The 20,931-nt window shown below is 39.1% G+C and overlaps 2 protein-coding genes across 7 annotated transcripts in view; one reads left to right on the top strand and one right to left on the bottom strand.

The window, feature by feature from the left end:
- LOC119722636 (von Willebrand factor D and EGF domain-containing protein-like) overlaps nucleotides 1-2,308 on the top strand; it is a 72,749-nt gene extending 70,441 nt beyond the window's left edge. For all 3 annotated transcript variants that reach the window (XM_038192854.1, XM_038192853.1, XM_038192855.1), the window contains one exon: nucleotides 661-2,308. In XM_038192854.1, coding sequence (XP_038048782.1) covers nucleotides 661-670 — 10 coding nt within the window. In that variant the 3' untranslated portion in view covers nucleotides 671-2,308. The remainder of the gene's footprint in view (nucleotides 1-660) is intronic.
- Nucleotides 2,309-5,410: 3,102 nt separating this feature from the next.
- The window catches only part of LOC119722635 (paramyosin, long form-like), a 34,836-nt gene continuing 19,315 nt past the window's right edge, over nucleotides 5,411-20,931 (bottom strand). For 3 of the 4 annotated variants that reach the window (XM_038192849.1, XM_038192850.1, XM_038192851.1), the window contains exons 7-15: nucleotides 20,014-20,226; nucleotides 19,299-19,392; nucleotides 18,514-18,673; nucleotides 17,884-18,036; nucleotides 16,534-16,637; nucleotides 16,211-16,372; nucleotides 14,342-14,451; nucleotides 9,153-9,252; nucleotides 5,411-6,676 (exon numbers count right to left, since the gene is read on the bottom strand). In XM_038192849.1, the coding sequence (XP_038048777.1) occupies nucleotides 6,356-6,676; nucleotides 9,153-9,252; nucleotides 14,342-14,451; nucleotides 16,211-16,372; nucleotides 16,534-16,637; nucleotides 17,884-18,036; nucleotides 18,514-18,673; nucleotides 19,299-19,392; nucleotides 20,014-20,226 (1,417 nt within the window). In that variant the 3' untranslated portion in view covers nucleotides 5,411-6,355. The remainder of the gene's footprint in view (nucleotides 6,677-9,152; nucleotides 9,253-14,341; nucleotides 14,452-16,210; nucleotides 16,373-16,533; nucleotides 16,638-17,883; nucleotides 18,037-18,513; nucleotides 18,674-19,298; nucleotides 19,393-20,013; nucleotides 20,227-20,931) is intronic. The other variant, XM_038192852.1, reaches the window with a different exon arrangement.

The raw sequence follows: 20,931 nt of genomic DNA, 5'->3' as shown, positions 1-20,931 counted from the left end.
ATGGTCCACCAAGGGAGAGTATTATATTACAGGGACAAAGGGAAACACAAAGTATTGTCCTCAAGAATATAGTAAAACATGACTGTGTGTGGGTGCATGTGTAAACACCGGCAATCGTGGACGTAGGACAAAAGAATGTGGGCGCAAACAATACGTCCACGATTGACCGAACGTCCACGATCTCAAATCGTGTACAAAACCAATGAGAGCTGTCGCTAAAAAGTTACAAACAAAGGAAAGAGGATTAGGGACAATGGGGCATCCACGATTGCCGGCATGTACACACGCGTCTGTGTGTGTGTGTGTCTCACTGTGTCATCCACTGATCAGTTGAGAAAAGCAACTTTCTCTTGCTCAACGGGTGTCTTCAAGAAATCCAAGACATCCTAAAGAATACTGGAATAACATAGGGGAAAAAGGAAGAACTTCCACATTTATTGTATTCACTTGTATTGTCGGATGCAGTTCTGAGTTTCGTGTGTATGTGGTTCAAATATTTTCCAAAGAGATCAAAAGCTCTGGAAAATTTGTTAAAAGCTAAGCTGATTTTAGTGAGAGAAATTCTGAAGTGAAAAGTTTCTTAAATGTATTAATGTAGTTGATCTCTATGTTTAATTTGAGTTAATAACTATATTTGTTTATTGGTTTGTATCCCCACAGATATGGATGAGGGATTGCTATGGTGCCAGCATCTTGAATTGAAATTCTATCTGATCCGAGCAATTTTTTAGCAGCCCGCCAAAGTGTAATAAAACACTTTTGAGTGTTATTATATCATTAAGTATGTAAATATTCCATATCACTGTACAGTTTAGTGTTATGTGTGCTATATGTATATCTGATCAGCAAGGTAAACTTGTAGCTTTAAAAACACATGTAAATGTTACAGTCTACTAATAGTCTTCTTGAACAATATCAGCAAAAAGATCACTTAATAGTCATGCTGAGTAATCTGTATACACTTTTACAGGTTTAAGAAAATTACATGTACATCAAGTGTGTTACATGTTACGGTGAAGTCATTATTAACCAAAGTATGAGCTGAAATTAATGCATGACAATTTCAGTTCCAACTATTATGTAAAAAACAAAACAAACAAAAACATTGCTTCCTATGCCAGACAAGGACTCTATTTCACAATACTGTTTTTGTGTTTGTACAGTGTAGTGATTATAAAATGCTCACTCAAAATCTCTTCTTACCTCAAAGGAAGGTTTTGTCTTGGACATTCAATCTTTAAAATTACTAAATTTCTCTTGTAGGTGATAGTGTATTATCTGGTGTCCATATTCTCTCATAATCTTTGTACATATTGTGTAAACATTGAAATATTTTGGTTGTATTATTCAGCAAATATATTATGTTAACGCTACTTTGTTTAATATTTTACTACTAATATAATTATGGGGAGTATTTGCAAAATGTTAGATATTTCTGTGTTCAAGCTGTAAGGCAATCATGTGCATTTTAAAGTTGTTTGTGTGTGCGTACTGAAACCTGGATGTTAGAAGGGAAGCTGACAAAGAGGATCAAATTTTGCCTGATTTAAATATCCAGAGAACCTTGCTAATTCTGTGAATGCTATGTGGTTAGACATTAAAAGAAAATGACTAAAGACTGATAATTCGGTTTATCGTAATAATTTTGACATCCAAAAAGTAACTCTATTACAAATGTATCTTGTAAAAGCACAAAAGTCAGACATTTCCATAGTAATTCAACTCTCAACTTGAAAGTCTGTTCAAAGTAAGTTTTGAAAAGTTCAGTTTTGTAAACATACATATAAACATGGGACGTTCACAACATTAACAGCAGACACAAAACATCAACAGCGGCTTTTCACATGTACATGTAACATGTACACGTACTTTGAATGACACAAACTGAGCTTTGGTACAACTGAACAAGTACTACAAGGATATACAGTTAACTTGCGAGTATTAGTGTGAATAGCATACTCATAGCATTGTCACTCTATGGCCAATTACACTAAGTTGGTGCATTGAAATTTGAAATGGTATTAAATGTGTAATTAAATTACAATTAGTATACACAACTTTATACTGAAGTAGTCCAATTGGTCAGTATATATATATAGATTATATTTAGTCAATAGATTATGTTAAGATTACTGCTCTTTCTTGAGGTGCTAACACATTAATATATATTTTTTTTATTCTTCTATTTTATCTGTTTGTGTAATGTTATTTTAACAAAAATAAGTGTCTTTCAATATGTGTATTTCACAGTTTTGCTTTTATGAAAATAAAACATCATTGAAATCTGTTTCATAATGTGACAGTTGAATTGGAGTTCGCACATGTGTGTTTGTAGTCATCATATGCATGACAGAGATGTGGTTTGAGTCTTGGGTCTTCCGACATGGGAGACAGGGAAGGATCTAGCCACATAAGGCTACATGCATAACAATTTGGAATTTGGTCTTGATAATTCCAAAACAACAAAGGAATGTTGACTAAAATTAATATCTTTATAGGTCCTTTTAAACTGAAATTGATGATGATGAAATTTAATACTTAACCAAATTTGACAAAGATTGATTTTAAAAAAATCACTCTTTAAAATCACTCTTTGTAAACAATTGTAAACAACTGAAACTGGAATTTCCTGCCTGAAGAAAATTCCAAGAACCATTTACGACCTTTACCAAAAACAAAATGCATCCATTTGCCCTTAAACTTTTGTGCAATGGTAAAACACTTTACAGACTAACTAAGACATTTTGTTGTCGTAAGTTATACCTTAGGGAGACACCAGACATTAAGGAGACATTTCAATGTCTCCCTAATGTCACAACTCCTATGTTTCCAACAGGAGGTGTGTAGATGGATTAACCAAGTGGCCCAAAAACAGAATCCTGTGGTAGTCCCACACAGACGTGAGTAGGAAGCGACTTTTTACCACTAAGTTCTACTCTGTTGACCAGTCTGTAAGATATGACTTAAACCCCTCCAGTGCAACATCACGAACACCAACTCTGGATGAGAGAGGAGATATTTAGATATCTCTATCTATGGTGTCGAATGCTGCTGAAAGGTCTAAAAGCACCAGGAAGGTAACCCGATTTAAATCAAGATCAGTCATACATTGATGAGGGTCCATCAGTTTGTTTGTGGACATGTGAGCTGTCAATCTTGAACAAATCATTTTCTCGATGATCTTTCCAAGAAGTGACAGGTTAGATACTGGCCTGTAGTTACTGAGGATGTTTTTGTCCAAGGTTGGCTTTTTCAAGAGGGGTTTGATTATGGCGTAGCGAGCTCCTGTTGGGAATACGCCATCAGTCAGAGATGCATATACTATTGAGGTCAGAACTGGGAGAATGGGTGCTATGTTTTCCTTCAAGAGCCAGGTTGGAAGTGGATCGAGGCCACATGAGTATTAAAAGAACTACGCATGACGCGTAGAACTTCATCTTCAGTTGCTGGATTGAAGTAAGACAATGGCTCCAAATGGATAAGATGTGGATCAGCAAAACAACCCATTGAATCTAAATTAAGCACAAGGCAAGTTGTTTTAATATCTCAAAGAATTTAGACCTTTGTAAACAAATTCCAAATTTTTTTAAGAAAAAGTAACAGTAAACAAACACAGATACCACTTTTGATGACATGCATGTATATCAGTTTAATTACATTTCATTGTTGCAATCTTGAGCCTGATTTCACATGGTGAGAGCTAAAAATTGAAATTATTCTAAAATTCTGATTGTCATGATAGTAATTACATTACAATTACTATATACAACTTGACAAAATAATTCTTTCATTGTTACATGGGAACATTCAGTCAACATTTTAAAAGAATGGGATAGTGTAAAGTCTTTTAAAAGACTTTAATTGGGAAAGGGATAAACAAAAATGTATAAATTTAAGAACAATGTTGAAAACAGTGTTCCACAGAATAATGCAAATCACCATGATATTCAGACTGTCCACAGCACACATACTCCAACATTTGCACATAAAAACACATATATGCATAGATCAAACAAATCTTGAGAAAACTGTGCTTTTATAAAGTAAGTGCTTATGATGTAAGGTTTAAAAGCCATTGCATAGTTGAGGGTTGACGATTAGCAATGGGTATGTCTAATGCTAAATAATGTTTTGCATGTGTTTATAACACTTGCAATATTATATATAAATGTACAAAAGTCAATTACTGACAGGTAAAACACTTTCAAGAATAAAACATTTCTATAAAGTTCTTTTCAGTCTTACATGAGACTTGGCCTCAACAAGCCAATGTTTGGACCAACTAAAAGTGATGCATTCTTCTAATTTTGAGGTACAAAACAATACATGTAAATGCTTTCTCACTGAAGTACATGTTACTGGACAGGTACCATGATGTACTCCTGTGCATATTACCCCCAACATTTCACTGGACAATGCCCTTACTCGTTTCTTATCTTGACCAAGGCTGGTCAACTAACATTTCCAGCATGTTGGATAGACACAAGTAGCTGATCCAATTTAGCTGAATTCATTGTTAACTGCAAAAGCTTGGTGTGTAATGTAGCTTCTAGGGCCTCCTGAGATGCACATGTTCACTTAACAAGGTGGTTTTCGAACCACGCGTCTCGCCTCCTTTCACAATTATCTTTAAAGAGTGACCTTTGACCTCAGTGTGTGACCGTTAACATCATTATCACGTGAAGGTTTCCATGTTGCATCTATGACCCAAGATTGGTTCCAATTGGACTTCAACTTTTCAAATAAGACCAATTATACATTTTCAGTCTATTTTACAACTTAACCTTAGATGACCTTTGACCTTTGTATGTGACCCTTGACATCATAATCACATGAAGGTTCCCATGTTGCATCTATGATTTAAGTTTAGTTCCAATTGGACTTCAACTTTAGAAATTAGAGTAATACCTTGAAACTTTAACCAAAATACCACATACCAGTACACGCATAAATACAAGATACTACATATACAGTAAACTCTGGCCAAATCGGCACTCTCGGGACCCGGACATTTGTGACGACTTACGCGAATGCTGACATCTGCTGTAAGTCGTCACTTTGCCGACTTACATGAATGGCCTATATGTACATATGGTTCATTGCACTAATTGGCTTCGATTTACGCTGGTTTATCTCCATAAGGTTGAGTTGATTCCAGCAAATTAATCCACAAATTTTATTATCACAGGCTGGGGTATTGATAGTGGAGACCACAGTACATAATAGCAGTGGCGTAGCCACCGGGGGGGCGTGGGGGGGGGCGACAGCCCCCCATGAAACCTTGTCGCCCCCCCAGTCGCCCCCCCCCCCCCCGAGATTTTGAGTTTCTAAAAAAATTATCATTGATCTACATGACGCCCCCCCATGAAATGTTCCAGCCCCCCCAGCGCCCCCCCCCCCCCCCCTGAAAAATTCCTGGCTACGCCACTGCATAATAGTAATACATGTACGTGTACAGTTACGAAATAAATGCGTGCGTGGTATTAACCGCATCATTCAATAAGATGGACAAAATGGACAGAGCACATGCGTACAGGACTAGAGGGGGTACTGGTATTGATATGCTCACGATGTAGTATTGGCGAAACCCCTTGGCTTGGCTGTAACCGACAGACACTGATGCAGCGATCACGGGCTGTGCCAATAAAAACAGACGTCAGTTAAAGCAGTGTGTGACTTTTCACTTGACACTTCTTGCTAACTGCAGTGCAGGAAGTCGATGCCAATGCGTGATTTTTTGAATGCCAACATACACAAAGGAGTTTGTTGTGTTATTTATGGAAAGGGGACCGAGAGTAACACAACAACTTGAGCGAAATGGTGACTTCTAAAATCCGACTTAGAAATAAAAATTTAAATAGAAATGCATTACAGACAATCGGGACTTTAGTCAGACGGCCGACTCGAGCGATTTGGCGAGTTGTACGATGTCGACTTGACCGGAGTTTACTGTACATACATACGTAAGTACGTATAGACATAGTGATTGCATAGTCTTTTCTGAACAAAGTCCAGGCAAGACAAAAATAAGCTACATGTATGGGCAACAGTCGTCTCTCATTGGAGGTGTCGATGAATAGGCTCGATATATTAGTCCATCTGCGGGCTAAACAAGCCCAAGTGAAATGTTATGTCCTGGGCAAGGCACTCAACTGCAGCCATTGTCCCCAATAATGCCAATAAATGATAGCTGCCTGAATATCAGCCGGTGTCCTAGTGTTCGGTGCATCCAGGGGTGTGCTGGCTTTATGAGACTACAGATGAATACTGTCGTGGATTGTGGGAAATGGTACTAGTCTAGTACCTAAACCCCCAAGTGGAAATGCATTATTTTGAGTTATTTCAGACATTCCAGTTAAAGCAAACTATTTGCTAAAGACTCCCTGACTATAGGAACAAACAGCGATCCCTGAGCCCCATTGATGCTTGAGTCTGGTGTCAAGCTGCGTCTCTGGCCACCAACCGTAGTGTGGGGTCGCCTGACAGCAGTCCTATGATTGTCAGTGACGGTCTTCAGGTGGTTTGTCTCGCCAGCCTTCCTAAAGGCCCTAATAGCCTCTCTCTTGGTACTGGGGGCACTGACAGGGCGTAGGATGGGAATACGAGGCTTTCCATCGGTAGCTGGATCAGCACATGCTAGATTGATGTTAGAGCGATTCTTGACATGTACCAGCATCTGGAAATATAAAATGTTCATGTTCACTCTCACAAGTTAGGGGTATGCATTTACAGGTAGTTTTAGAACCACAATTATCACCGCTTTACTATAAAGTGGAAACAGTGTGTGTGGGTGGTTTTTTTTCTCAAGAGGGTACTGACACAAAGAGGAACAATGGTGCCCTACAAGTCAATCTCTGTCTGACCGTGCCCTACAAGGGAAATTCTAAAGAAGAGGGATAACATGAGAATACAAATACCCCACATACCCCATTAAAAAAAAATGGTGCGAGTTGAATCGACCTTGAAGCAGGTGGCCCAGTGGCAAAGTAGGCAACTTAAACGCGAAGCCACCTCCCCTTTAAAGTAGGCAAGGCAAAGCCTCGTTATTACTTTTAAAAGCATAACAAACCCAGAAGTATTAATTTCCACTGCACACGACCTACACAGCTGTGCACACCTAAGACTTGACCTTTTTAAAATTGCTTTAAAAGAGGAATATTTTTCAACAACTTTTATTGTTAAATCCAAAGCTCATGCTTAAAGAGGTTGTGGAATGCTGAAAGTCGCTTTGTTTTTTATATTTTTTTATTGTAGAGTGGACCCATATATATCATAATGACAAACTCCCATTCTTTTGTAATGTGCGTTTATATGTTTATAAAACTGAAATTCATCGAGTAATTTGTTGGTCGGCGAGCACATAATTGAAATCAACAGTCGTCGGGTTCTTCGTAAAATCAGAAAAATCGTGACGTAATAAACAGGACTCGTTTATACAACGGCTCTTTACTGCTGCCCAACCAGCCCTGCCAGCACATGTGACTTGCAGTCAAGCAGTGAAAAATCAACATTTCTCAAAGACTCGCAGAGATTAATATTCCTTTCCATCGCTGATTTTTTTTGGATGAGTATATTGAACAAGGAAATGGTGACCTCTAAGCTGTTCTTCAGTATAAATTTGAGCCCCGACTGCCCGAAAAAGAGACCAGCAAAAACACGGATACTGTAACTGGCCAGCTGAAAACACCAGGCAACGCGGCTCTGATGAGTGGTAGGTCTGCAATGTTTCCGTAAACAATAGCTGTGTTTTATACAAGGACTAAAAGTATTATGTTCATTGTACAATTTTTAGATGAGCATCAAAAGTCCTACCGCAACTTTATTCGTGATTTACAGACAATTCCCAGGTTATTCTGGTGAATATTCAGTCGAAAGAGACGACAGATCGTCAGGTTGTTTTCGAATTATACGCGTACGGCACGCATAATGCGTCACATCAGTGGATGTGGTCGACCGTGTCCAGAACTAACATTGTACGGTTAGCAGCGTCGCGGGCCCCGGTCAAGTCCCTCGTGTTGCCTGGTGCTTTTTATGTATACGTTCGCCACAAAAAAAGTGGTCCTCTTCTCTTTTCTTTCCTTGTGAATTTTAACCGGTTTTTTTTAACATCCTGAATCGATAATTATGAAGTTACTCAAATTTCAAAATTGTTAACTTTATTGTTTACCAAAAAAAGCTGTAAACAAGGCCAGGAGACAACACATTATGGGACTACCGTTTCACCTCGACCCGTAAACGTGGCTACAATTATTCATAGTCACGCTCCGTTCATAAAACAGAAATCTCTGTACTTACGACATGTTCGGGATCCCGGTTGATAACCTTTCACTAGTCCCGAAATTTAACGAGCAGTATCATTATTTTCAAAAAGAGTCTTCCCTATAAATCAATGGAAATCTATTGCAAAAAAATGTGGTGTGATTACAGCCAGCGACTGACACAATTATAGGCATATAGGTTTGCCTTGGCCTAGTGCGTTCGCTACCCGGACACATAACAACGGATTATTTTGAAATTCCAACACCGTTTACCGGTGTCAAAATCTACGGTCCCCGCGGCCGGGCCAGTGGCTCGCGTACACCCGTGAATTAGCCAGCTTTACATAGAGTGTGATGTGAATGATCGAACGATGTTGATGTAACATACGTTTCTTACTATGGTTGGCCATTAGGGCAAACACAAAAGAATGATTCCCGATCTATAAATAAAATGCTGTGTAACTATCATCGCACTGAATAGTCAATAGAAACTACAAAAAAGTCAATGGAGATATCTCCCTATTTGTTTGCTGCCCCCAATGACGACTTTTACACAAATTGCACGTTCGGGTCGAAACAGGACCTGAAAAACAGCTCTCAAAAGTACCTTTTGTATTCATTTCATGACAGAAACAATAGTCGTTTTTATTTCATCACACCTTAGGCTACATATACCCGAAAAATGATGGAAATGTCTTCGAGCATTGCACAACCTCTTTAACTTGCAAATTAATTCAGGAACAGCCACAACAGAAACTTTACAAAGCCATAATGCCCCCCGATAAACTTATCTCGTTTCCCACAAATATAAAGCTGAGAATACACACACAATCTCTGCATAATGTTCCATTCATCTTTTCAGCAATGGCTTATACAACCCTCTTGCTAACACACCTGCATTAGTTCCTTGGAATTCATCGCTTTCTCAACTCTTTTAACTTCAGTTGCAGATTTTTCAGTAAACAGCTCATCACACTTCTGCAAGTAGCGTTTCCTGAAGGAAAAAAACCAGTTTGTTTTCAAATATGTTTCAGTTAAGCACATCAGTGGAAGTGCAAATTAACACGGTTAACGACATCATTACAATGTCTACTTTTACTCACTTTACTTATGACAACATGGCTCTTGCAATAAATTTATGAAAGGCATAGCTGAATCTTTCTTGAATGAAATTGTAACAAAATTTGTCATAGAAAGTATTGAAATGACTTTCAAACATGCCTTGAAATGCCTACTGAGCTGCTGGACTGAATCCATCACATAAAGTGCTAATCTAGTGCTTCTTTTACCAAGACAGGTGTCTTGATGGTATTTTGCTATATTTTCATTAGTTATTGTTTTATGTCAAAGGCTCCATTTAAAATGCCACTGACCCAAAGTCAAATATGGGTCTTTTCCATGACGTTTGGGAACATTTTTTGGACTTTCAGATGTATAAGGGTTGCTCAAAGTAACCAAAATATTAATTTATTTTTTTCTTGACTCCCTTAATTATTTTAGAAAGTCTCCGAGCATTGGGATGCTTTTCAGCATGACATTTTAAAGTAAAACAGGTTAACAATGTTACATGGATGCCACACCATTTTTACCTTATCTGGTTAGTATTTTAATATTTTTTAACAGTTTCCCCAAAGTAATTAAGTCAAAACATTACAGGCCATTCCTAACATGTCTTTTGAAAATTTTAGTCTTAACCCTAACCACCCCAACTCCATCAAAATCCCTCCCCCGATTTGGGGATTTTGGGGGACTTGGTCCAGAAGGCCTAGCTTGACCAAATATTGATGGAGTATGATGGACTTGGGCCTAATGGCCTGAAGCAGAGCTAGGGGTATCCGATTGATTTTGCCTAGCTTCTTGTACTGCTATTGTGATAAAAGCTGTGTAGCAAGTCCATGAATGTCAACCAGTGCGTCAGTGGTGGATTCCATTATGTCATGTACAGTTTTGTATTGGACGCACAGTGATTGATGGATTTTGATGGACTTGGTCCAGTTCCTAGTAAAAGACGCTAGGCAGTTAGGGTTAATGCAATTAGAAAATATATCGGCTAGTGTATGCTAGATGACATGAGTTTGGAAATTTGGTGTAATTGCATATAACAGATTCCTTCTAGGGACAGCCATTATAAACAAAATTGTTTTTAGTCTAGTAGCTAGACAGGCCTCCCATGCACCCCTTGCAAATTTAACGACACCCTTTTGTGACTAATAACCAATTTTGGGTGTTCCCAGGGAAATAAACTGCACTAAGGGGGTCATCTGATGGCCATCTGGGATTTCGGCTTTGCTATAATGGTTAAAACCAAGGTTTACCATATCTTTTCAACTAAAAACCATGTATAGAGCAAAATAAACCTACTTTTCCATAAACATTTTACATGAGGACATGTTTTGAAGCACCAGTTTATAGATTTGAGTATGCCATCTAGGTGACATTATTTAAAACATTGGGAAAATATGCAAAAATAGACCAATTTCCTATATCTCCGGCAGGGAATTTCTACCTTTTGACCCTTGCATAATGAAGCCACTCTCTACATGTAAAAGAGTGAAAACCACTCTTTTAAAGAGCCATGATGAGGACAACTCTTTTTGACTGTTTTTTTCTTCAGTCCATTAGAGTGAGATTTGCACCTTTTTGTGCGTTTTTTCATTCTTATGCGTCTGAGTAAAAAACACTCTAAATGGTATATTAACTTCCACTCTTTTTACGAGTTGAACTTTAAGTGGTTTTTCACTCTTTTACATGAGAGCAGCTTATTCATTTAGTCAAATGCAGGAATTCAATCATTATCACATCTAGTACATTATCATAGCTAGGGTTAGACAGTACCGGCTCATCATTTTTGTCGTATCTTCTTCACACTCTGGAGAATCCAGAAGGTCTATGAGTGAAGGAGAAGTATTGTCTGAGTGACCATAGCAGCTCAAGGGCAACATCAGTCTCCACCCAGCCATGTCCACCCTCTCTGGCTTTGTGAGGCCGTAATTTATCTGGATGTGGTACTACTTCCATTGGCACATCCAGTAATTTACTAGGTTGATGTGAGGGATGAGAGAGTCTTTGCAGGTTAGTAGATGGGAGAGCTCAACTTGGACTTGCTGCCAAGCTGATCTCCTACCCGAACATCTTCTTGAGCAAGGCTCATCAGCTTTCTGCAGACGGGTGAGTTCAACCTTGGACGACTTATGCCTTTGAAGGCACTGATGCAGTCCTCCCGGTGATACATTAGAACTGCCAATTAGTGCAGTACAGTAGTCTTGGCTAAGGGATCAGGCTACACCAGGGAATCGACCATCCTCCTCTGCTTGACTGAGGTCGGCTGTTGTATGGCACGCTTACATAGTACAAGTGGACCAGTTTCTAAGAGCAAACTGGGAATTTTTCTGGATATATTACATGTATGAGTTGATGTGTTGCATACTGAGCTGTAAACAGAATGGTATAAATCCCCAGTGTCAATGTAGATGAATTAGCCTGATAGCGCGAGTATGGTGCAGCAGGAAGATGTCTGTGTCCAATGTACAAACAACATCAGCCTTGCATCTAGCCTTGGACATGAGGTTGTGGATCTCAGACACCTCAACTGCGTAGTTCTGATCACGTCAAGGATGACACTAGTATCCATCTCCTCCTACTTGGATCTCAGACACCTCAACTGCATAGTTCTGCTCAGGTAAAGGATGACACAAGTATCCATCTCCTCCTACTTGGATCTCAGACACCTCAACTGCATAGTTCTGATCAGGTAAAAAGGATGACACTAGTATCCGTCTCCTGCTACCTGGATCTCAGACACCTCAACTGCGTAGTTCTGATCAGGTAAAGGATGACACTAGTATCCGTCTCCTCCTACTTGGATCTCAGACACCTCAACTGCATAGTTCTGATCAGGTAAAAAGGATGACACTAGTATCCGTCTCCTGCTACCTGGATCTCAGACACCTCCACTGCAAAGTTCTGATCAGGTAAAAAGGACGACACTTTTATCCGTCTCCTGCTACTTGGATCTCAGACACCTCAACTGCGTAGTTCTGATCAGGTAAAAAGGACGACACTATTATCCGTCTCCTGCTACTTGGATCTCAGACACCTCAACTGCGTAGTTCTGATCAGGTAAAGGATGACACTAGTATCCGTCTCCTCCTACTTGGATCTCAGACACCTCAACTGCGTAGTTCTGATTAGGTAAAAAGGATGACACTCGTATCCGTCTCCTGCTACCTGGATCTCAGACACCTCCACTGCAAAGTTCTGATCAGGTAAAGGATGACACTAGTATCCGTCTCCTCCTACTTGGATCTCAGACACCTCAACTGCGTAGTTCTGATTAGGTAAAAAGGATGACCCTTGTATCCGTCTCCTGCTACTTGGATCTCAGACACCTCAACTGCGTAGTTCTGATCAGGTAAAAAGGATGACACTAGTATCCGTCTCCTCCTACTTGGATCTCAGACACCTCAACTGCATAGTTCTGATCAGGTAAAAAGGATGACACTAGTATCCGTCTCCTGCTACCTGGATCTCAGACACCTCCACTGCAAAGTTCTGATCAGGTAAAAAGGATGACACTTTTATCCGTCTCCTCCTACTTGGATCTCAGACACCTCAACTGCGTAGTTCTGATCAGGTAAAAAGGACGACACTATTATCCGTCTCCTGCTACTTGGATCTCAGACACCTCAACTGCGTAGTTCTGATCAGGTAAAAAGGATGACACTAGTATCCGTCTCCTGCTACTTGGATCTCAGACACCTCAACTGCGTAGTTCTGATCAGGTAAAAAGGATGACACTAGTATCCTTCTCCTCCTACTTGGATCTCAGACACCTCAACTGCGTAGTTCTGATTAGGTAAAAAGGATGACACTAGTATACATCTCCTGCTACTTGGATCTCAGACACCTCAACTGCGTAGTTCTGATCAGGTAAAGGATGACACTAGTATCCGTCTCCTGCTACTTGGATCTCAGACACCTCAACTGCGTAGTTCTGATCAGGTAAAAAGGATAACACTAGTATCCGTCTCCTGCTACTTGGATCTCAGACACCTCAACTGCATAGTTCTGATCAGGTAAAAAGGACGACACTAGTATCTGTCTCCTCCTCTTTGGACATGAGGCTGTGGATCTTAGACACCTCAACATGATGCAGAAAGCATGAGGCTGTGGATCTTAGACACCTCAACATGATGCAGAAAGCTGATTAGCATTGCTCAAGAAGATGTTCGGGTAGGAGATAAGCTAAGCAGCAAGTCCAACAAGTTCAGCTCTCCCATCTACTAACCTGCAAAGACTCTCTCATCCCTCACATCAACCTAGTAAATTACTGGATGTGCTAATGGAAGTAGTACCACATCCCGATTTACGTCCTCCCAAAGCAAGAGAGGATGGACATGGCTGGATGAAGACCGATGACATCCTCAAGCCGCTATGGTCACTCGGACAAATAGTTCATCATGGACCATCTTGATTCTCCCATGTGTGAAGGAGATAAGACAAAAATGCTGAGCGTCGATATCAATGACTACGATGATCATTAGACAAGGGTCAAAAAGTAGAACTTCCTTGCCAGAGATACAGGAAATTGTCTATTTTTGTGTAGTTTTTTCAATTTTTAAATATTTTCGATCAGATGGCATGCTTAAATCTTAAAACTGGTGCTTCAAATATGTCCTCGTGTCAAAATTATATGGAAAAGTGGGTTATATATCTCATTATGGTTGTTAGTTGAAAGATATGGTAAACATTGGTTTAAACCATTATAGCAAAGCCGGAATTCAAGCTGGCCGCCATACGACCCCCCACGGTGCAGTTTATTTCCATCGGAACATCCAAAACTGGCTATTATTAACATTTTGTTTCCTATTTATGATAATGTTGCTGTGCAATTCTTTTACAAATAAACACCTCGTTTGATTTAAACATCGAAATCTTCTTAGTAGCACACTGTAATGTGAACTGCTCATATTGCAAACCTGTTCAGTTGGTCCCATGCATGGCCCTTGTGATTGGGCCATATAGAACACTCATCTGAACTTGTCATCTGACAACCCATCTGAACTTGTGTAGTGATGACCTACCTCAGTTCTCCATTCTCTGTCATAAGCAGATGTATTCGCTCTTTGTACTTATCATCAACTTCATCCACTTTGTCCTGGAAGGATTCCTTATAGGTAGCGAGGTGTGCTCTCTGTCAAATGCAACATGAAGTGACAATCATGATATTGCAGGCTGGACAAAGTATTCATACAAAATACAATGGAGCTGCAATCTAACAGAGGAAAGTTTGTTCAAATTGCTTTTGTATTCAAGAAAAACTGAAGAACTGAGAGAGATACTCTATTTACGAAAGGTCAGTAAAAATACTTTTTTTCAGAACGATGAAATCCTGCCCTGTTTTGACTCCCTTGCACAGGTGGTTACTTCTTAGGTAAGTTATGTTATTTCAATTCTCTGGCAATGAATTTACAATGTATCTACTCATTCACATCACACAGACTACAACGTGTGTAACATCCTATTTTTTGCATTTAGTTTGTGTCGTGACTGGGTCCATCCACACAAGGGCAATGAAAGGATGTTTTGAAAGAAAAGAAAACATTACAATTTACAACACACTGAAAATACAGTCAACACTCGTTAAGTCAAATCTCAAGGGAATGGATAAAATATTTTAGGTATCCGGAGTTTGAGTTCAGCAAGGTTTCAGAGTTTTCTACAGTCATGTTATCTACATGTACGTACATGAATGGCTTCACAGTAACTCACTTTACCCAGCTATGAAATGGAACGTTACTTGGCACACTTTAATATTTTTCCCATTCTAATGGTGTACTTTTTAAAGTCATAAATCATCATTTTACTCAGATTTTATATCGTTCTTATCTGAACGGTTTTGCTCAATAGACAAACATAACAATAAACCACTCAAATTGTATAATGTCTGTGGCAAATCTTTAATTCACGTCGTTTGTTCAACGACGCACCATGCTAAGGTTTTTTCGATGTGTGCTCACATGACAGGTCCTATTCAATCAACAGAGGGCGCACCAGCTGCAACTGGGCCAGCAGTATTAATCAGGCTATTTAATAAACTCGAAAGCCAGGCACGTTTATCCTCACAGGATAAACGCGCCACCAGTCACATGGCCACCTCAAACAGCCAGCAATTGGACTGCCAGTGTGCGGAGGTCTACAATTGGACCAGCGGTAGCAATCAGGCTATTTAAACTCTAAAGCCAGGATTTGTTGCGGTTATGGGCTGGAGTCCGATCACAAGGCAGCGTGCACGCTGCATCCCCCATGTCCCTACGTGAAAAGACAAAGTGCGTTGGGCAGTAATGACTCATGAAAAACGTTTTACGCTCTGTACACTTCTTTGTGACTGTTTTGGCAGTGGCTCTTATGGTCTGGCCGAAGAAAAGTTTGAGATAAACGGAGGTACCGGTGCGGGCATTTGGAGTTACAGGGTATTCATGTACATACACTATTACTTCGAGATAAATGGAATTTTGAGTAATCCGAATTTGAGTTATCGTGATTTTATGTATTGCGAATAGATGACTGTGTAAAAATTAAAGCTGTTGACCTCAACTTCTGTTCAATCGATCACACGGATAACAATTTGGTAAATTTGAACACGGGAGTCTGTGACTAGACTAGTTAGTGTTTGGTACCAAGACGTTCACATAGCAGTTAACGTGGACTGGCGAGAGTTACACGCTCTAATAGCTAGCACAATGATTGCAAACTGTTTCCACTAAATGTGATTTTACTTTGTTCCACCAAATTAAATACTTATATGATTTTGGATTGTCCAAAATGTTAATGCACACTTTGAATTTAAAGCAGGTCCGAGTCATTACAAACATGAAGTATGTGCACTGAAAAACGTACTTGAGTATGCATATGATTTGATGACACAGTCAGTCATGATTCAAGACCCTTACCAGTTGTTGCACCTCGTGCTTGCTAGATTTCAGGCTATCCTGTGCTACAGCCAACTGATCTGTCTTCTCATCGAGCTGTGTTTGAACTCTCTTCAGTTGTTCAAGAGCACGCTTCAAGTTGGCCACATCCGTTGATGTACTAGAGAAACGGTTCATCATCCCCTAAGCAGATGAAAAAGATATTAAATTAACAACGTTCTCAACAAAAAAAGCAGAACAATACTAATAGAAATGTAAACTTACTTCATACTCTGGACCCTGGCCTGAATCCAGCACTTACAAAAATATTTTGTTATTACCAATGAGTCTGATAATCTGCTTACCTCTATTTCCTTTTTGTGGTCTTTGTTAAGAATCTGGATTTGTCGTTGGAATTCACGATTGATGGCTTTCTTCTCTCTAGTTGCATCTTCTAACAGTTCAGTTCCTGAGAAAGTAAAATTTGGTTATCATTTCTGTCACATTCACAGGATTTTTTTTCTGTAATAAGCTATGACACAGACGAAACATTAAACTCTTGAAGCAGACAACATTTCAGGGCTCAAAATTGTGCTTCATTCCACAAGATTAATTCCTGTTCCCTGCAGTACTTGTATTTTGTCTACAGAGGCAAGTTGTTAGAAATAATTTTGAAGCTCTAAAATAAAACACAATACAGTTGATTCCCATTAGTATGAAATCCAGACCTGAAGCTGGCATGGGGAGAACAAATTGGGAAAAAGGCCCAACAGACTACGTGTCCGAAATCTGGGCCGCGCTGCAATACACATATCTTTCTTCTACTACAGAAAAGGGCCATACGTGTTGTTACCTTTCCATTGATATGATTCAATAATGAGACTGGAAACAAACTGTCATGCTCGAATGTGTATCTACATGTACATGTAGAATGTGTATCTACATGTACATGTAGAATGTGTATCTACATGTACATGTAGAATGTGTATCTACATGTACATGTAGAATGTGTATCCACATGTACATGTAGAATGTGTATCTACATGTACATGTGTGTGGAGCCATGTCTAGCTGTGCATGTGCATTGAGGACACACAGGTGGAGTTTAATTAGGGTAATTGGGGGCTGGCATTGTGACAAAAACCAATGGAAGCAGTTGAAAAAATCTTCAAACAAAAGAAATTGCCAGAAGAACAAAGAATTGTCCTCCATGTACACCACACACAAATGTGTACACACATTGTACGGATGGGGTTTATGGGGTACTTCCACTGTTCACTGTGTGCAAGTACCCCATATAAGGTAGCTCTCTAAAAACACTATAGTTTGCATCAGGTCTGGCACTGTGCCCTGAGGCACAGACCAGACTGTGAAAGGTTCTTATCCTGGCTCCAATTCCATAATCTTTATCTCTGATTTGTTTCTTGCATGGGCCAAGGACTAAATACTGTCTAGACATTCAAACCATAACCAGCTTTTCTCAAATTAACAACCTAGGAGTTCCTGTTGTCATGTGTGTTTTTATCATTTTTATTGGTACACAAATGGAACACGATTTGTTGATTTTTCTGGATTGGTATTAGGAATATTAACAGATTAAGGTCACTTAGTCCTGCTAATTCCTAGCCCTGCATCTCCACTTTGATTTGCAGAGATTGAGATCCCCATAATGGCAACAATTGCAGATGTATCAACGAAGTCTAACAAGTACTCACTTTGCTCATATAAAGCCTTCTCCATATCTTCTTGGAATCGTATCTTCATGTCACTTTCCTTCTTGGCCCATTTCTCCTCCATGTCCTGGACCAATGTGCCTTTGTAAGCCTCAAAGGCACCCTGAAGAAACTCTAGCTCACCTTTCATCCGTGCTAGCAAAATTAGGGCAACAAATGTAATGTTTAGGGTGTGTCTCAACACAATGAACAATGTGGTTCCAGTCTGAAAACTTCATTCAGAGATTCATGTTGGAGCTTCATGTTTTTGTTGTTGTTTTTTGTTAAGTAACAATGAATGCACAAGAGGTCTACTTACCCAGTATGTGCAACTCTATGAAACAATAGCATGCAACTCAAAGATGGCAGCAATAAAGGATCTAAGGACACTCATCGCATAATAGAACACCTCCAATGAGGAGCAGCCAGTCTTTCCTACTAGACCAACTTGTATTTCAAGTTTTGAGGCGTTTTTTTTTTATTGTTCAAAGGCATTTTCTTTTTTGCAAAAAAAAAAAAACTTGCAGCGTGAACACTCTAGTGAATTCCTGAAATAGTCATTTCATTTATAATAACACCTTTTTGTTTGGCTAAACCTGTTTTGAATAAAACTTGTTTTGAAAGAGAGCCTACCTAGTACAGCATTACTGGCTGACTTATGATGTTCCAATTCCTTGCTGTGTAGCTGTTTCATCATGTCTAGCTGCTCATCTTGGTCCTGTTGTAAGACTCTCAATTCTTCCATGTGTTTCCTCTCAATGTCTTGAAGTTTCTCCTTCAATGTCCCTGCCAGCTGAATTGAAATGGACAAAATGACAAGATCTTTATCTAGGGGGCCCCAATCCATTCATGCAATTATGATACACTAGGAACAATGGTGCAAGTTTTCAGTACCTGTAGGTGCGCCTGTTTGAGATTGTACAAATTCCTGCTGTAAACATGGTAAAGAGTACCATACTAATGCTAGCTTAGTGGCACACTAGTTACCTTTGCCATCCTGCTCAAATTATAAATTAATGAACCACGAAAGGACAGATGTTGGTAATGCTGTTACCGAAAACTGTGGATGCAATATTCCATAATGCAATACTCAATACCCACCGCAACATTTCTCAACATGCCTATCCATGTTCATGGATTGAATTTTCCTCTAATTTCAGTCATTTATGAAAATTAATGAAAGCCCATCATGAGCTTTGAGGACTGACAAGCTGGCATTATTTTCTCTCTATTTGAAGGGAAACTATACATACAGATGCCATCTTTGAAACTTAAAGGTCAACCCCGGTGGCCGAAAATTGCTATAACACCTATTCCAAAAAAAAAAATTTTTATGGACACCATCATGTTGTGAGAGTGACACTATATTGTATATGGTACTGAGAAGGCTTGTAAGACAAATATGCTAACCCCTTTACCTTATCTTTAGTTGCCCTGTGGTTGAGTCTCTCTTCCTCCAGAAAAAGTGTTAAGTCTGAAACCTGCTGCTGTAACTGTACTATCAAAGCCTCTCTGTAAACATACAAATCATGCCAAGACAATGATTACTCAGTCTGATAACCCATAATGTGGGTTTCTGTCCAAGGGGATAGAATGGAGTGTCTGAGTGAAGTAAGTTTTAACAAAAGATAGTCAAATCACATCTGAAGCTTTCATGATATAACTACCGGATGACAAGGAACAGAAAGCAACTTCTGAGATCATCATGTCTGGGCTTAAAGATGATCAAGGGGGGGGTTGTTATTGTTGTCTAAGGTCAATATTGTTAAAAATGCCAATCTTCAACATGACTCCGGGTGTACTTTTCAATTTTGTGAATATTTGGGGTTTTTTAAGCATTAAGTCAAAAAAACAAACATAACTGAACATGTTTAATCATTTTTGTGAATATTAAAAAGTCTTCACTGAATTTACTCCAAATATAGCTATAATTTAAAAAAAAAATGCAAAAATAAGTTTAAGCAGGTGGCTATATAATTTGTGCTAAAAGGATATCCTTCCTTCTTGCCCTGAAATAATTATTAGTTCAATACACAATTAGTCTCACACACAAAAAGATAAAATCAGAGAAAATCTGGATAAAGCAGAATATTTGCAGACGAGTTAATGTGACCAACAAACATACAGACTTACTGTAAGCTGACTGCAGCAGACGATGCCCTTGTGTTTGGTCTAGAGGTTCTTGCCCTATAACCTGGGACATTACCCTCATTGCCATCATCAGGGAAAAGATTGAATAGGTCTACACCACCAGACATTAAACTCTGATGGAGAAGCCTTTGAAGTTTTGATTGAGCACCAGGATTTTCTTGATTTTGTTGCCGGAACAAGGAATGGAAATTTGCACTTCAGTACGAAATACAAAATTTGATATGCACAGATTACCCCCCCCCCCCAAACCAAAAATATGATGAACAATAACCAAGGATGGGACATCAACAGCCAATTGAAAGAAATGGGTTTGGGCAAATGTTCCCAAAAAAAGAATGCATCGTTGCCATGTCGATAGTTTGCAGGATTAGTAGAATTGCAGTACAGTAGTCCCAACACCAAGGAGAAACACAGCACAATGCACAAGAGACAAAAAAGAAAAAAATTGTAAGTAACCAACAAATACATCGTGATTAGTAACAAGTAAGTACTGAAAAGTTATGCATAATACCTAAGAAAGTATGTACATGTATGTAATAAGGTATAAAATGTGATGTGCTCTGTCAAAACTGGCTCTCCTGGGCAGCTAGTAAAAATAGCTTTATTTTTAAATATGGTTAAAAAAAAATGGACCTTCCTGTTTACAATGGTGTTTAATTGCTGAGAACAGACTTTCCTTGGCAAATTGATGCTGGTAAATTAAGTCATTAGCAAAATTCTCATCAACATAGCAGAGAGAGTGGTATACATCATAACAAATCGCATTTAGAGGCAGAAATATGGTGTAACAATTTTATGGTATATATATTTTAGAAATAGTAAGCCCCCCCCCCAAAAAAAAAACCAGCAAAAACAAACCAACAATAAACAAAAACCAAACTGAAAATCACCAACATCATT

The sequence above is a fragment of the Patiria miniata genome, unplaced genomic scaffold (assembly GCF_015706575.1).
Source record: "Patiria miniata isolate m_02_andy unplaced genomic scaffold, ASM1570657v1 HiC_scaffold_16, whole genome shotgun sequence".
NCBI classification, from domain to species: domain Eukaryota; kingdom Metazoa; phylum Echinodermata; class Asteroidea; order Valvatida; family Asterinidae; genus Patiria; species Patiria miniata.
Note: the sequence above shows the minus strand (reverse complement) of the source record. Positions and strands in the feature narration are given on the sequence as shown.